Here is a 17,752-nt window from a genome sequence, read left to right as displayed (position 1 = left end):
GATTGGTTCATGATCACCTAGCTAGCAAATATCAGAAGAGGACTTTGAACTCCTAAGTCCAGCAGTCTATCCACTGGGCCAAGCAGTCAGCTCTACATATGTTGAGCTCTATGAAAATATGCAGCCCCTCAGGTTTTAAAAGCACAAATTACCCAAGGACTGCAGGGCAAATTGCTTAGGGACAATTGATCCTATTTTCCCAGATAGCACACAGGAAGTTCAAGTTAACTGTGGACATTTTTAGATTTCCCCGGAACCACCCTTTTGGCTTTGCAATAGAGAATGGCAGCACATAGGGCCAAGTAACAACACACAACAATTAAATATGCCTTTGCTGTTTCACAGTTTTGCATAAAGGGAAGAAAAGCTCCAGTGGAGGAGTGGCTTGAAGGCAGGAGCCCCAGAGCTCAAACCCTTGCTTCACTGGGCTAAATCGAGTCAATCAATTTGCCATTAACAACAACAACAACAAAAATATCCATTTTTAAAAATAAAAGGAGATAAAAGATCTGGCCTCTGATGCACAGAATGCTGTGAGGAAGAGAAGGATGATAACAATGTATGTAAAAGACTGCCTAAAATTAGTGAAACACCTTGTGGAATTTCCAGGTATTAGTATAAGAAGAAAAAGTTTTGCTTTTAACATACTGAAATGCTCAGAGTAAAAATGAGAATTTTTTTGAGTTGTCATGATATATAGATTTTTTAAAAATCTCTGCTAGCTGTAAGTACTTGTGACTTAGGAAGCAAATATAGCAAATCAAGCAAAAAAAAAACAAAACCAAAAACAAAACCCCAAACCTAGCCAATAGCAACTAGTTTATAAAAAATCCATTTTACCTCTTAGCATGAACCTGCTTTTGGTGACATTCTCCAGATCCATCTTCTCTTCCTTCAGGTCCTGCTTGCCCTGTCCAGCGCTTTTGGAGCCTGAAAACTCTCGCAGCTCTTCATGATGACATGGCACTGGGAGGGCAGCGTGCTCCATGCTACCTTTTCTTGGAGCATATTTTCTTTGGTTATCCCTCTCCCCAGTTTTACTGAGGAAGAGGCAGGAACTCCCTTCTTCATCAAAGGACCTGTTCTTCCTCATCTCGCTTTCATCTTGAGCTAAGACTCTTTCAGTTTCAGTCTCCCCAAATTCCCTCGATCCTCGATTGCTTCTGATATCCTCCCCCAAAGGTTGCCATGCTTGTGACTTTAGGATGCTCTTCATTGGAGAGTCTGCATTTTCCATTGTTGAATGGAAGCCAAAGTCAGCAGCACCTGTATTTTCTTCCACTGATGGCTTAGCTCGTAGATCCCCTGCATACATTGGCGCTACTGTTGATGCCATGGTAGACACAGATGTGTTAATAGTAGGGGAGAAAGGAGTGAGTTTTCCACTCTGAACCTATGATTGATAAAAAAAATATATAGCTCACATAAGTCTAACTTACAGATTCTCATGAGAATAAAAGGCTACCACATTAAGCGGTGATGTTCCCAAGTCCTGTTGAAAGGACAAAAGGAGTGTTAAGCACTGATAAAAACTACTTAACATAGTTATATAAAGTCTCCTTAAAAGGAAAAAGGGAATAAGGGTCAAAGAAAGAACATTCTTTTGTCCTCCTACAGCAAACTCCAAATTATTTTTGAAGAATACAAGAGAATCGATAAAAGGGAATGATAACTGACAGCCTTCTTTCTTGGGATAAAATCCCTGCAACATCTACAGGCTAATGGAGTTTACAGGCAGGTCACCTAGATGCCCTAAATCAATAGCTAAGAGAGAACATTAGCTTCTTTGTCTGTTGGGAGGAGGCAATAAGCTCGTACACACCTGTTCCACTTCTCCAAGTGTGACTGGTTGAGTTTGGTAACGAGAATTCATCCTCCTCTGCCTAGCGTCCACTCTGTTTCGGGTCGAAATCGCTTTTGAGACTGGCTGAGACAATTTGTTAAACAAGGCCAGCTTCTCTGCTAAGCTCAGAGTGGAGGAATCAGGTTCACCTTGTTCAGCAGAATCTTTGGCCTCATTTGCCTGCTCTCTGGCTCGTGCCTTTTGGTGTGCCGAAGCCTGCAAACTGAAAGTGACACAAAGTCAGTTTAGAAACAGGGAAAAAAACCCTAACACGCCCATTAGTTTATGGCTTAATGCTCTCAAATCATTGTTGTAAAGAGCGTGCTCTGTTAATTTTTTTCTAAAGGACTTGTCCTTTCCTATTTGGCCCCTAAACAAAGAAAGGGTGAGGGTAACAGTAAGCAGTCATTCAGCAACTAAGTAGAACAGAGACCAGTAGACTTCTTTGGAACTCCAGGGCAGCCCCAGGGAGACGGCAGCATTATTAAGTCAGTGAAGAGCCCAGAGTGAGTTGTGACTTTATTTGTCCTTAAAACAACCAAAGAAAGAAACAATTCACTGTCAAGAAAGGTAAAGGATGCTTGGGATGTACATTCCTGTTTATAGGGAAAATTTGCATATTTCTAAGTGTCAATAATAAATTAGGCCAAAGGAAACATCTCATGGGACATACATGCCAGGAGTTAACTTTTCCTCCCCCAGTTTATTTAGGAATGGGCAACAGAGTAGTCTTCTTATCCGTGGCTTCATCTACACACCCTGGGGGTTGGGATATTCACTGGGATGGACCGAGAGGATTCAATTTAGGGATTCTTCTCAGTTATTCATCAGAGCAGTTTCTCCTGTAGGTTTCTGTTGATATTCTGAATTTACGAGCATCTGAAATTCCCATTAAATGCCAAAAGAAGTTTTTAAGAGAGCAACAGATGTATGTCACTTCTACTCAAAGATGGGGGCCTGTGGCTTACATAGTCACCCTAAACTCAGGAATGTGTTCACAAAGGTTTTTGCCATCCCTGGACTTTATAATTAGTGCAAGCTGGCATGGGCTAGTTAACTAATAAATCCTAACTAAGGTGTCCAGACCCTGGTGCCGTATCTCTGCTCCTGCTGGAGAATGGAGACATTAATGGAGGCGTTGGGACACCAATCGTCTTTCTGGTTCAGTGTGGCTCTGGCTGGAATTTCAATACTTCCCAAAGGGAGGCCTGATTCTGCTCAGGATTGCCCTTTCCTCTGGCTTGTACCATCTCCACTTTCATGTGTTTACTGAAACATTGAATTTACAAAAACTTAAAGTACTGGAATACAGATTGTAAAAAGGCTAAGAGTAAAAGCTGCTTGTGCACCTGTGCATAGTATCACCAGCTATCCTTTCATATTGCAAGAGGTTATGAATTGTAAATAGGCAGCAACCAATATATAAGCTACCCGAGAAAGAAATAGCTACTTTTTTGATTCAAGATAAAAAAACAAGACAAAAAAAATGAGGTGTTCCCATTCTATTTCTCTAAAACATGCAAGACTGTCAACTCCCTCTATTTCTAAGAAGGATACAGATGCAATTCTTTTGCAATGAGTTTCTTCGTGGGAAACAAAAATGGTAAGTGAAGTTAGCATGGTCCTAAGGTCAAACACTTAATACAAGCAAACTGAACTTCCTCATGCAGGCCAAAATGAAATGATCAGTACCTTGCATTATGACAAAACAAAGTGCCACACATTCCTAGGATAACTCATTGCATTGACTTGTCAAACGTACAAAAGGCATTTATTTAAGATTTTAAAGCTGTGTCTGCTGCCCAGCAGTTTGCATTCAATGTCACATGCGGGTGTTTCTCTCCAGTACCTGGTAGGTTGTACAGGGTTCTTAACTACAGTGGTATTAGGAATTCTTGCCATGACAGGGTGTCTGGTCACAGAATGTGAAGCAGGGATAGATTCCCTTTAAAAGCAATTGCCAAAGATGGAAAATTCACAAGGAGAGAGAAGAAAAGAAGCATTAAGGAAAGCATGATTTTATGCACAGAAAAGATAAAACAAATAAATAGTTTTACAAAGCTATTTGTTAAGAACTTTTGTAAAATCACAATAGAATTCGAAAAGAAACTGGAAGACACAAACCCTAAGATATGGAATTTACCTAAAACTTGGTCATCCTGCTCTAAACCAAAGTATTTGTAGAGGTCCTCAGTTGATCAGTCAATCAGTGAACAAACATCTATTAAGTCTTTATGTGCCCAGCACTGTGTGAGGCAGTGATGATACAAAGAAAGGCCTGCCCAACAGGAGCATTGGAATAGGAGTCATATACATTCTAATGGTTAAAGTCTATGAACCACCTAATAGCAATCATCAATTGAATAAACACCAATGAATCGATAGATTATACTCTGGTCAACAGTTTTCTTTATTAACTTAATGTTTCCTTAATTCAGTCACTGCTCTATTAACCACATACATGGTAGAAGAAGGGCAAAAGAAGTATTTCTTGATCTTCTACCTTGATGTTTTTGTTTACTTTTTCTTCCCAGATTTAATGCCTGCTTACTATTATTATTATTTTTATTTTTAACATGAACTACACTATATAAAGAGTTTGGAGAAAACTTAGTCCAAGTCCACATAATTTCAATTTATGGAAAACAGGGGCCTTATGAGTCTCTTACTTTATGGCCATGAAGTTCATAGACTTTAACATATAACACATGAAAAGAACCACTTAAAGGTGTCAATCACCCAAGTGGTCGACAATTCTGTACAACAGATGTCAAGAGTGGTTTGGGCAGAGGGCTGGGTTGGGCAAATTCATAAGAGGTAAGAAGAGGGATAACAACAAATCTAAAATCTTTTCTCAGGGGAAAAAGTAACTCCCTGAATGAATTTGGGCTGTTGCTGTTGTTAAATTAAGGCTAAATATGAGATCAGAAAATACTTCAAAATTTCAAAATCTGTTCTTTCATCATGGGTGGGGGTCTCCCTCCATGGAGGGAGACTTCATCTCCACCCCTTAGTCAACTGTCCTCATGAATTATTGCGGTAAAAAAAAAAAAAAAAAGTTGGCTTGGTAGTCAACCTTCTGATGATGAATATATCTGGAATTGGTTAGTCTGGTCCTCAGGTAATGGAGACACCATCCATTGCTAGCCTCTTTACTCCAAACCCTTCCCACTTGGAAGGGCCTGCCAGCATTTGACAGGACCTTCAGGTAACAAAATATTAAAATTAAGGAAGATCTGGTAGCAAATTGTAATTAAGAAAAAAATCCTTGAAGTAGATGGAATTGAAGTTAAAGTCAATTTCCTGCACACTGGGGTGCAAATTGGCTGTAGATCTAAGACCAAACCCCAAATCTTCCATTACTCAAGATGTCTCCTGCTAGGTAATACTTCAGGTTCTAAATCTCCTTGGAAGAAATTCTATATTTAGAAAGTCATGGACTAGAGGGAAGAAAGTCATTGTCTAGCCACAAACTTTCACTTGATGAACTCCTCCACTGGCTCTTAACTTCCAAAACAGGATCTTAAGCCAAGTCCAACACAGGAGAGATACTTACGTTGCTGCAATGACCACTTCCTCAGTGGTGATGGGCTGTGTGTGAGATCTATCCTGCAAACGGCGCAGGCGTCGCTCCACGGCTGCATTTCTGGAACGTGGCTTTGGAATATTTTTTTCATCAAATGATTTTTCCATTTCCTAGGATTAGAAATATGTTTGAATGTCTGACCAGGGGGGTGGGGGGGAGAAGGGGAGGAAGAAGACTGCCCTAAAAAAATGTGTCTGCTGAGTTTCTCCCTGGAGTTTGCCAGGTGTCATTCTTGAGATGTAGCTTTCATTACCAGAGGCACACACATGCTGTGAAAACTGGCACCACAGAGGGAGTTAAAATATAGCCCCTGAAAACTCTTCAAGGGGCACAGCTGGAATGCTATGCAGGACAGGATAGTTTTCAGAATCTTGCATGAACTGGCATTAACTACAGAACTGTGAGCTGTAGATGGAAGTGGTAGGCTGAATAGTGGTTTTGATTAAAGGTACTCAAACAGACCTAAATGTTGCAGAGGGGGATTTATGCTTGGGGTATACGTTGTCCTGGATCGTCCCTGATGCCTCTTCTAATGCTAACATCTGGGATTCTCTGTACTAGGATTTTTAGAAAGATGCCTAGCCTGTACACTTGCCCTGAAAAGGAGCCTTTTGGCAGCAACACTCAGCTTGGCGCGTTCATCCAATTTTTCTTCATCTGCAAAGAACAATAAATTAAAAATCATGTAAGTTTTCCATTTAAAACATTTAATCCTTTAAACTACAACAGCCAGTTTGCTGAGAAAAATAACAATCAGTAATATTTTCAGCTGGAATCAAGTTTCAATAAAGATATGTTTATTTTTTATTTTTTTTTATTATTGTTATTCCAGACAAGGAATAATAAGCCCTTTCCTGCTTCCCTAGTTTTCTACTAAATGACTGTATAATTGTGCTTTAAGGATATTTTCCCAGAGATGTCAAAAATATTCATAACAGCACTTTTTGTAATTGGGCAGAACTGGAAACAAAGTAAATGCCCATTGATTGGGCAATGGCTGAACAAGTTGCAGTACATGTAATGGAAAATTAATGTGGTATTTAAGATGTGGTGTATATGATGACTACAAAGAAACATAAGAAGATGTATACAAACAGATACAAAATAAAGGAAGCAAAACCAGGAAAATACACACAATGACTACAAAAGAAAGAACAATGACAAAACAACTGAATCCTGGGAAATTATGACTAAGCTTGGATCCCAGAAAATAGTTTTAAGAAGGTACCTACCCCACTCTTCTTTGCAAAGCTGGGGAATTAAGAGTGTGGAGCACTACTGACAATGTCCCTTTTTTCTATCATGTTGGCTAGTTCTGCTGAATTCCCCCCCCCCCCCACAACCACCTTTTTTTATTCTTTGTTATAAGGGATGTCTCTATGGGAGACACATGGTGAAATAGCACATTGGGAAATGTAAGTAATATAAAAACAGAATATATCAATAAATTTTTTTTTCAAGAGACAGATAAGCTTTATGGGAAGGATTGATAAATGCATTAGTCACTTTACTTTTTATGTTACTTTGTATTCACAACAAGAAAAACATGCCTTTTAAATCTAAATCACTTTTTCTATACTATTCCCTAAAAGCATTTCTGAAAGCCCTTGTGTCCAAGAACACAGAGAGGGAAAAAAAAATCAAGATTATTCAAGACCTGGCAACTTAATTCTCCATTGTGCTGAAACGTGATGTATTTGATAAGGAAAGCAGAAAGACACCTAATATGTCATGTGACAGTTTGTAATATCATTTGTTCTAAAACCTAAATTCTTTTTTTTATCTAAAGTTCAAAGTTAGGTTCAAAAAGAAGATATATTATTATCAGTAGTAGTATTATAGATATTCTTACCCTCAGCAGCTGGCATCTCTGAATTTGAAGTGGATCTAAAAATAATAATAATGATGAAAATTAATTAGTTGGGAGTGGATAACAAAAATGGATCATAATTTTTAAGGCAAAAAGAAAAAGACAATGATATTCTGATGAAGAAAGTAACCCTGGTAGCACCTGGGTTGTGAGCAACTCATTTGCAGTGACTGTTGACACAGCAGAGTGTGTAGAAGCAGTTATAGCAAAACATAGAATTTGTAGAGAAAAATGAAGACCAGGTACATCTTTTAATGTGATTAACATTTAAGTTAGGGGCCAATTCTCACCATTTCTATACAGGGGACTGGGGATGTAGCAACAATTCATTAGTAAAAACTCAGGTGCATCAAAACTACCTCATCATTTGCAAGAATGAATGGCAATAGTAGCAAAAAGCTGTATTTTACTTCAAAAATAGTCCTTTTTTTCTTTTTATAAAAACTATATGGGATAAAAAGTTTGTATATAAATATATGAGTTTATCTTCTTTTCATAAAAGCATTACTGTCAATATATTTTTTTTTACAATTCTATGCAACTTGAGAATTGTATAATTGGTACTGTTATTTTAAAAGAAACACTATTGCAATTCAATCTGAAGGTCAATTTTCTTAAAGAAATATTTTTAACCAGTCAAATTTTGTTTTCTTGATTTTGCTGATTTTTTTTTTTGTAAAATGTACCATAATTTTCCCTATACCTAAATAGAACTACACACACATATGCCTACCTATCCATCTCCTTTCGTTCTGCTGAAGTTATAGGTTGAGTTCTAAATCTCTCAGAAGTTTTTCTACTTTCGCCAGGAGAAAAATACCGTCTTGGCTTCCGGGACCCTCTCTCCCGTTCCGTTTTGGTAGGTAAATCAATCCCTGTGGTTGACCGCTCAACCCGTGATTGACTTTTACAGTCAGAGGACAGAAAGTGCACGGAAAAAGGAAAACAGGAAGAAAGAGAAATAGAATAAAAGCACAGACATATGTATCTCAGCATCTCAATTCACTGATACTGTTAATTCACTCTGCATGCCTCTTATCATGCGTAGAAATAAGTTAAAAAAAAAAAACAACCATTCCAGCTGATCAATATTATACTTGTTTCATTAGCAAGCAGAAGCAAGAGAGTAGGTTTGGTGCTATTTCCTTATCCAGTCTGCCCTATATGTGTCTGTGAGCTAAGCTATATGCGTCAACGCAGGACACAACAGATGTTGAGATCGAGGTAAAAAAAAACTACCAAGAGCGTGCAAGTGACACACTAGGAATATTTTTGAAACATCACCTACAGTTCAGATTTCTTGTTGGCATTGGCAAACTCCAGAAAGGCATTTCGGAGCTGGGCAACAGACACCTTTGTGTCCACTGTGCCAACTTCTCCAGGCAGTGCCTCATCTCCTGCATGCTGAAACTGCAGCTCTTTCTTTGAAATCGTTTCCGTGCATTGAAACATTTCAGGTTTGGGGTCACCAGTGTGATCAGAGAGCGATCGAGTAAGGAGTTTGCGTTTCACCATGGATACGTCCTGCTTGTGGTGTTTGGATGGGGTGACTTCAGAAGCAGGTCGATTCTGTACATACATGACTGTTTCACTCCTTCCCATGTTCTCGGGGGGCTGGTACTGGGCGGCTTCAGATGGTTGGACTTGGCTCTCGAGGTCCAGCCAAGATTCTGAGGCATTGGTTCTCTGCTTGCTTGTGATAGCTGAGCTACCTGTTGGCCTCCTTTGGTTGCTGCTTCCAGAAGGGTCTTCGCCATTCTTCACCTGCTCGTGAGTCTCAAGCTTGGTTTTCCTGCTTTCCCCAAGGGTTTCTGTTCTAAAGGTATCTTCCTTGGTATCAGATTCATAGATATGAAGCTCAAGGTTCTCATCCCTTCCTCCCTCTTCTGTGGCACCACCAGGCACAGGAAATTGTGTTATGTCGGGAGTGTTTGGTTCCACTTGGCTGCTACCAGAGAAACTCTCTAGTTTTTCAGAGGCTACCAGCTTAGCAGTGTGGGCATGACCAGCTGGCTGTATATAACCATGGATTGGCTGGCGGGTAGAAGTGACTGGCTTGCTTGTCACCCTGTCAAAAGCAGATGTTTCTGACTGCAGAGACATGCATTGGACTGAAGCTGGCTGGTGTTTCCTCTGAGATAAAGGATCTGAGGCATATTCAGGGCTTCTGCGAGCACTTTCCTCTTTCACCAATTTCTCTCTAACTTTTACTCTTTAAGAAAGAAAAAGGGTGAAAACCGTAAAACACAGTCACTCATGAATGGGGAGAAAAGCATGCATCAATTGTGGACCATGAAGGACAAGGAAAGTAACCCATTATTTTATGTCCTTTGAATTTGAAGTTGTAAAGGGGAAAACACAGTGTGCTGAATCAAAGGAACCTATTAAACTTCCAAGTTATTGGCATGTTTTCCATTTTCCAGTAACCCATGCAAAGTGTTGGTTTCTGAATTTTTGTAACAAAAACCCAGAAGTGAGGATCAACAAACCTATGTACAATTCTGGGGTGCATAGATCAGCATTTCTTCAGGCATGCATAGTCTCAGCATGTGGGCTAACAGAGACATTTTTACACCTATACACACTTCCAACAAACAAAATTATTGTCATTTCATTTTCTCTTAGAAGATGATTTGAAATTTCAGGACCATTTTCAGGATAAAGAAAGCAAGGAGGGAAAAAACGAAATCATCCTTGAGAGTTCCTTTTGTACCAGCTAACTGTTCATATTTTCAAACAATGCATACTAAATTTTAAGCATTTTTAAACTAGAGACATACAAATTCCTCTCCTCAAATAGAAGAGAATAAAATGGAACATCATTGCACAGAAGCAAATAAAAGCATGAGCACTCAAAGCATCACAGCTTCCATTTTGGCTTTGAGTGAAAAAAGCGAGAAGGGAAAATGTTTAAAGGTTTTTATGGCTCTTGCTGGATGACGGCACTGGATGAAGAGAGCTGTCATTAACTCTGCCACTAAGTAGCTGTATGACCATAGGCAGTCATTTTTACCCCATGGGTCTCTGTTTCCTCCTCTGCAAAAAGGAAGGGTCTGACTAGAGGAAATCTCTGCTGACTCTAAGATTCTAGTACATACTTGTGGGGTCTGATAACATAAGGGTAGAAAATAGAGGTGGTACGTGGCAGTAGCAGCAACATGCCAATGTCAGGCCAAGACAATCAGATGCTTGACCCAATTGTGACAGTTATTGCTGCTGATCTTTGAAGAAGTGAGAAAGATAAGAGAACTGCCTTACAGTTGGCAAAAAAAACCAAAAACACCTTTTGAAATATGCAGCCAGTTTATATATTTCAAAATCAAAAGAGGGCATGGTGATCATTTTTAGAGCCATTTAAATGCCCTAGAACAATAGAGAACTATTTTCTGAAAGTTACTAAAATCACTTCAAGGCCTCCACTTTAAGTATTCTGCATTAAAGCAGGAGTAAAGGAACACAAACAGGTGGAGAATATACCTAATTACTTGATAATGATCTTTTTTTTAAATGAAGGATTGGGAGGGCAAGGGAAAAACTCATTTCTAAAAACAAATGAAAGAGTTCACCCATATCAACACTAGTGGGCAAGGTCACTTTCAATTGCAACATATATGTTAAAGAATAATCAATTTTGTCTAAATAACCTGATTTTTCCCAACTGTGATGGATGTTTTTTTGACATAGGATGTGAAATGCCTGTGATTACAATGTCCCTCTTCATTTTTAAAAAGCAAAGGCTCACACAAAAGGCTGTTTATTCCCCAAAGCCTTGGAAATAAGCACAGTCAGCTATTATTTCCTCCGAGAAAATAGGCAATGTTGGAAGTTTTCATATTCATAACATTTGCTAGTCAAACGATGACTGCAATGGGGCTTAAACTTCCCAATGGAATGTGTGCTTCTAATTAGGGACAATTTGGACACTGTCACCAGACTAGAGCATAGAACCGTCTGAAACTGTACAGGGGAGCTTTGTATTCATTCTTACTCTTTCTTCCTCCCCCTTCCCCCACCTTAAAAATGAAATGATAGTAGATTTTTAAAATCTGTTTTTTAAACCACACCCTGAATTTGCCTTTTTAAAAGGTTACCAAAAACAAGCTGTTAGTTTGGATGGCAGAGGAAATGAAAACAGGCTAAGGATGGGGTAGACAAGATGAGAAACATGTTGGAAGTTAGCCAGATCCCAAAGGAAAACAACTAGGAGTGGGAAAAACCCATTAAAAATGCTGTTTAGTTCTTCACTAAACACACGATTGTTCAATTAAATATTAGAGGAAGAAGGAAGAGGAACAGAAAAATAATAACAGAAATTAAAAGGGGAGGGGGGAGAGAATGGGGAGGGGGAGAGAGAGAGAGAGAGAGAGAGAGAGAGAGAGAGAGAGAGAGGGGGAGGAGAGGGGGGAGAGAGATAAAGAGGAGGAGGAGGAAGAGGAGAAAGAGGTAGAGAAGGAGAAGGAGGAGAAAGAAGAGAAAGGTATGAGTGGCAAGCAGAAAAATGAGAAGGATCAACAGGCTTTTATGAAATGACTTCTTGTAGTCATTTGTTGAAGACACAATTTTCTAAAGCATAGACACTGAAGAAATTGGTGTTAAATGATGGGTTAGAAGAACCAGGAGAAAAGAACAGAAGCAATAACTAATCACAGTTTTAATCTCAGAGATACCTGGAAGGCCAGTTGATAAGTGAAGGTGTGTCTCCCTCGGAATCTTTCTGGAGAAACCACTCATGTTTGGGTTTCCCTGGGCTACCATATACAGAAAAGAAAACTTCAGATCATTCTCCATGAGCATTTCAAAAAATAACACAGAGGCTTAAAAAACTTAACTGCCCTCTCCCCAAACAAACAAACAGCAGCCCACAAAGTTCAATGAAGGAGAGGATTCCTATTTTTTTTTTAAAGGAAACAGGGTTTGTTAGGTTTGCATTGATGCCACTAGGAATTTCTAAAACAGAAACAGTCAGGTCCTAATTGATAATAGCAGATTTGGGAAGCAAATGCCTTCATCCAACATATAAGTAGTTTAAAGAACCCTCAAAAGATTCTACCAGGGGCACTGCAGAGGTAGTATCCCTTCCATCAATGTCATTTCAGTAAAATGGAAAAATGCTAAATATTCTTATGATTAGAAAACAGATGTTGGTTGTAGATAAATATATCTGGCCACCTAGCATTATTCATTTTGCTAAGTTGAATAGGCAAAAATCAAACTGCTTTACACATGAAAGAAGTATGACGAATTTCTGGAAAGTGAAAATGATAGTAAAAGCATCGGCAGAAATCCATAAGGTCATTCATAATCTTCACTGCTATGACACATTCCTGAAATTTTCTGGAATCATAGAATTTTAGTGCTGGGAGTGGTAATCATTTAGTGCTGGGATTGGTAATCATTTAATCCCAACCTTCTCATTTTGCAAATGAATAAATGTAAGCTGTGAGGGAAAATAAATAATTTGCTGAGAGTCACATAATTAGTTTGATGCAGGAACGGGACTAAAATTCAGGCCACTTGATATCTCAGTTAATACTCTTTCTTTCACATTTATTTTTTGCTAGGATATTTCTTTTATTTTCAAGCAGAAAAAGGATTATATTTGTTTTGTTAGGTTCCATAGGATAAATGAAGCCTAATGGATGGAAGTACAAAGAGATAAATTTTGGTTTGACGAAAAGAAAAACTTGGAAATGATTGGAAATAGTCAAAAGGGAATTGTATAGACCCAGGAACCAGGAGCTTTCCCTTTCACTAGAGGCAAAGGTTGGATCATTATTGTCAGGTCTATCAAGAAAAAATCCTCTTGAAGAACTACTTGGACTGCTGAGGTCATTTCCAGATTCCCAACTCTAAGATGTGGGTTGGTTCGGTGATAAGGTGGCAACAAGACACAAAATGAGTGTGAACAAAGGATGGGAAGGGGTGAATAAACTGCATATTTCACAGTATCTGTGGTGCCAGCCACTGACTTGACCATGTTTTTACTACTAACTATTCTCAGACCTAGTCAAAGTATGTTCAAGTGATTGTAGTCTTGGCTTCAAACATAGTGTATGAAACCTACCAATTACTGAGTCACAGACCACCTTCCGATATCCTTTAGTTTACTCTGAGATGTACACAATGTATAATATTACAAACCAAATATTAGAGCAGCTTCATTTCATTTATATTTCAGTAGAATATATTTTAAAGTTTTGTTAAACAGGATGCATGTCCACTGCCTGATTACTTTCCAGCCACACCTTTATTTTCAGACCCTGGTTCTATGTTAACTTTCAAGATCTAGTAATCTGTCAACCATCTCAAAAGGTTCACCAATAGAGAAGTTCTAAAATGGAAACTGGATGACTGCTTATGAGTGATTTTGTTGTGAAGATTTCTGTTCAGATGCAAGCTGGAATAGTTAACCTTGGAGGTCACTTTCAAATCTGAAATTCTGGAATTCTATTGGAACATTCCTCCATTGAATAATGAAGGTAATACTCTCCGCACCTGCTGACCAGAGGGTCCCTTCACTATAATCATGATGAAATCTGACAGATGGACTGACTGATTGATTCTGCCCAACACATAATCACATATACCCCAGAGTTATAGCTGCCCCATAAAAATTAAAAGATTATATGTGTGTTCATGTACTTATATACATATATGTATACACACACAAACAGATATACAAATCAATATATTATACACACAAAATATTTGTCAGGATTTGGGATTAATCTTTATTTCAATGGTTTCAGTTAAATTGCTTACTGTTTGGTTCACAGCATATAAAATCACAGCACAGGAGAAAATGGAGAATAAAATTTTCCTAACTTTTTCTAATATTAAATGAACATAATAGATGAAATATTGCTCCTTGTCACCATGAGATAAAAAAATTAGACATTTCTGGTTGCCTGCTGCTATTGGACTTTGTATAAGCTGCTATGGAGTAAGAAGACTGTAGAAAACCACTGTCTAGTGGTATGACATGGGGCAAATAATCATAACTGAATGTCAGTTTCCTCATCTATAAAATGAGAATACTAATGCTGACAAGACCACTTCCCACCTGGCAGCGCTGAGAAAATCAAATGAAATAGTGGATGTAAATGGTAACGTCCTCTATAAATTTCCATTGCTATCATCATGATTCTCATTATCACCTATCTTCAAAGGGAAGCAGTTCTCTCAATTTAACCATTACACCTACAATTACTCCTCATCCATAAGAAACAGGAGGGTCATAGGACCCAGAACCTCCCTCGGGGATTATTGTCAAGTAGCACTTTGTGGGTTCTCAGGACATGGGGTGGGGGTGGGGTGAAGAAGACTCTCAGACTGGGGGCAGGAGGCTGAGTGTTCAGTCCTGGCCCCAACACCATCACCTGATTGCAGTTTCCTCATTTACAAAGGAAGGGGTTTGAGCTAGGTGATCCCTAATATCTGTCCATTCTGTTTCTGGCATCCTATGATTCCAGTAACTATGAAAGCAGTGAATAGTCACCAAGTTTTGACATGTTAGTGACACAATGCAGAACTGTGCAAGTTCACAATAATAGTAAAAATAATTGTAAAAATGACTGACATTTATATAAAGCTTTAAAATTTGTGAAAAAAAAAAAAAAGCCCTGCTAGAATTTCATTTATCCTTTCTGTTCCAGAGATAGGAGTGCTAAGGCTCAGACAGGCTGTCTCAAACTAGTAAATTTCAAAAGGTCAGGTCTCCTTGATGCCCAGTCAAAACACATTATGATGCCATATGTCTGATACTCAATACCCCTTTATTAAACAACTACTTATGTGCAAGACATTGAACTAGATTCAAAGACAAAAAAGAAATGGTCCCTTCCCTCAAGGAGCTCAATCTCCAGTGAATTTTTTACTTAATCTGGCTTTACTCTTTTAAAGAGAAAATAGATCCAAGACCTCATCAGCAAATAAATATTCAGTGTGATCTTAATCACAGAAGAACTTCTAGGATTGCTTAAAATCACCTTACTATAAAAGCCATAGGGGAACAATTCCAAAAAACCTGTGGAAGTTTAAGAAAGTTCTTCCCAAAGTCTAGCTTAGACAGTCCTAAAGATTATCTGCAAGGGAAGGCATATGGATGATGGGAGGAGTCTATTGATTTTAATTGTCTTTATCACAAGAAACCCAACAAGTACGAGATTATAGAACTGTACAGTTCCACTGCTCACAGCTTGGCTGAGAGACAGCTCAGTTGGATCCCACCATCTCTTGGCCCTAAATGAAGGAGGGAAGGAAATGAAAGCCTCTAATGCTTGGGCACCACCCTTTACCTCTCAATTCCTTAAATCACTATTCAGAAAGAGCCCATAAGGCAATCCCTGAGATGCACTGGTTGTCCCCCTCTTCCATGCTTGGAATGCAATATCTCCTCACCTCCATCTCTCTGAACCTCTAGTCTCCTTTGAGGTACAATCCAAACACCACATTCTTCTACAAGAGGACTTTCTTCATTCCAGTTTTCAATGCTTTCCTCCCAAATCACCTTGTATTTACTGTATACATTTCATAGACACCCAGGCGGTCATGTTGTCAACTTTGCTTAGATTGTAAATCCCATAGATGGAGAATAACTTTCCTTTTTTTGTTTTTGTCTGACACATAGAATACATTTAATAAATGCTTGTTGATTGACAGCTTGAGCTTTGATTTGAAATGCCACATCTATTGGGCTCTCTAACAGCTCAAAAAGGAGAGGATCAAGTAAGAGAAGGATAGTTTTGGTGAAAGGGTATAATTACTGCTGCAGGGAAGAGTTGTCCTTGCTTTGATGTCTGGGAACCTATGGTATACATACATTGGAGGTCTACAGGATTTTTGGCCCAAGAAAGTGGCTGATAACCAAAAGAAGCAGTGGGAATAGGAAAATGTGTAAGAAACAAACTTAGAGACTGAATGAACCAAATAGCTATCTATTTTTATATCACCCGTCCCTATGACCACTACATACAGGCATAACTTGTTTTATATGCTTTACTTTTTTTTTTTTAAACAATTAAAGGTTTGCGGCAACTCTGCATTTAGCAAATCCATTGGCACCATTTTTCCAACAGCATGTCTGTGTGTCACATTTTGGTAATTCTTACCATATTTCAAATGCTTTCATTATTATTTTATATTATATATACTATATGGTGATCAGTGGTCTTTGATGTTACTGTTATAATTAATTTTGGGTGCCACAAACTATAACCACATGAAAAGGCAAAATTAATTGATAAATGTGTGTGTACTGACTGTTTCACCAACCAGCCATTCCATCTTTCTCCTTCTTTTGGACCTCTTAGTTCTGAGATATATGTATATATATATATCTTATTGAAATTAGGTCAATTAAAAACCCTACAATGGCTAAGTAAGCGTTCAAATGAAAGGAAAAGTCAATAGGTGCAGCAAAATTTATTGTTGTTTTATTTTAAGACACTGCCACAGTTACCCCAACATCCACCCTGATCAGTTAGGAGCCATGAATATCAAGGCAAGACCTCTTACCAGCAAAAAAACTTCTGGTTTGTTGAAGGCTCAGGTGATGGTTAGCATTTCTTAGCAATAAAATATTTATTAAGACATGTGCATTGGTTTTTTTAGACATGATACTACTGTACATTTAACAGACAACAGTATAGTGCAAACATAACTTTTATATGTACTGGGAAACCAAAAAATTTGTGTGACTTGCTTTACTGCGATACTCTTTTTATTGAGGCAGTCTGGAACTGAATTCACAGTATCTCCAAGTTATGCCTGTATTTGAAAACTGCATTGGAAATTTTGTAGATGCACCAAGGAAACAAGAAAACATTTTTGTTGGCCTGCTTTATTATCTTGTATTGTGCATAGAAAGAGAGATAATGCAAAACGTGTAAAGTATTTAGCAGCCTTGAAGTCTACCTAAGCATTCCAGGAAAATTACATTAACTGCCTCCAGCATAAGGAATTTTTCCTTCTGAGCTCACAACCCATAAATTATCAATTGTTTATGAATGTGGCCCTCCTACTGTGATCACTGTATTATCACCCAAAAAAAGGTATGGGTGGTGGGGGTGAGGATGAACCTTAGTGAATACACAATTTCCTGATTAAAACCCTGCATAAAGTCTTGATCTAGTGTCTAAAAAGCATCAGGAAGGTCAGTGAGAATGAGCAATGTTAGCTATTCCATCCTGCATCTTCCCAAACAGTTCTGAAATTCTAAATCACACAAGTGCCCCAGATTTAACTCCCGGCCCTCTTTTCAGTCCCTACAATAGATCTGCTTAAACTATGATGCCAATTTTCCCCTTGCCACTTTAAAGGTTCAAAAAGAGAAATTTTCTCACACTTTTTTCTTGGACATTATAGAAACACAACATTTGAAGCATTTTTGTCATTAGAAAAAGATGTCTCAGGGCTCTTCAAAAGATCTTCTATTGTTAAGATGAATGTTTTG

The 17,752-nt window shown here is 38.4% G+C and overlaps 1 protein-coding gene across 27 annotated transcripts in view; it reads right to left on the bottom strand.

The window, feature by feature from the left end:
* SVIL (supervillin) overlaps positions 1–17,752 on the bottom strand; it is a 267,203-nt gene that overhangs the window by 71,497 nt on the left and 177,954 nt on the right. For 20 of the 27 annotated variants that reach the window (XM_069086415.1, XM_069086412.1, XM_069086418.1 and 17 more), the window contains 9 exons: positions 11,967–12,047; positions 8,588–9,511; positions 8,033–8,203; positions 7,282–7,316; positions 6,025–6,086; positions 5,400–5,539; positions 3,693–3,788; positions 1,823–2,066; positions 841–1,393 (listed from right to left, as the gene is read on the bottom strand). In XM_069086415.1, coding sequence (XP_068942516.1) covers positions 841–1,393; positions 1,823–2,066; positions 3,693–3,788; positions 5,400–5,539; positions 6,025–6,086; positions 7,282–7,316; positions 8,033–8,203; positions 8,588–9,511; positions 11,967–12,047 — 2,306 coding nt within the window. The remainder of the gene's footprint in view (positions 1–840; positions 1,394–1,822; positions 2,067–3,692; positions 3,789–5,399; positions 5,540–6,024; positions 6,087–7,281; positions 7,317–8,032; positions 8,204–8,587; positions 9,512–11,966; positions 12,048–17,752) is intronic. The other 7 variants (XM_069086405.1, XM_069086425.1, XM_069086422.1 and 4 more) reach the window with 5 other exon arrangements.

The sequence above is a fragment of the Petaurus breviceps genome, unplaced genomic scaffold (assembly GCF_028583685.1).
Source record: "Petaurus breviceps papuanus isolate PSGF00001 unplaced genomic scaffold, PetGlider_PUasm1.0 178, whole genome shotgun sequence".
NCBI lineage: Eukaryota > Metazoa > Chordata > Mammalia > Diprotodontia > Petauridae > Petaurus > Petaurus breviceps.
Note: the sequence above shows the minus strand (reverse complement) of the source record. Positions and strands in the feature narration are given on the sequence as shown.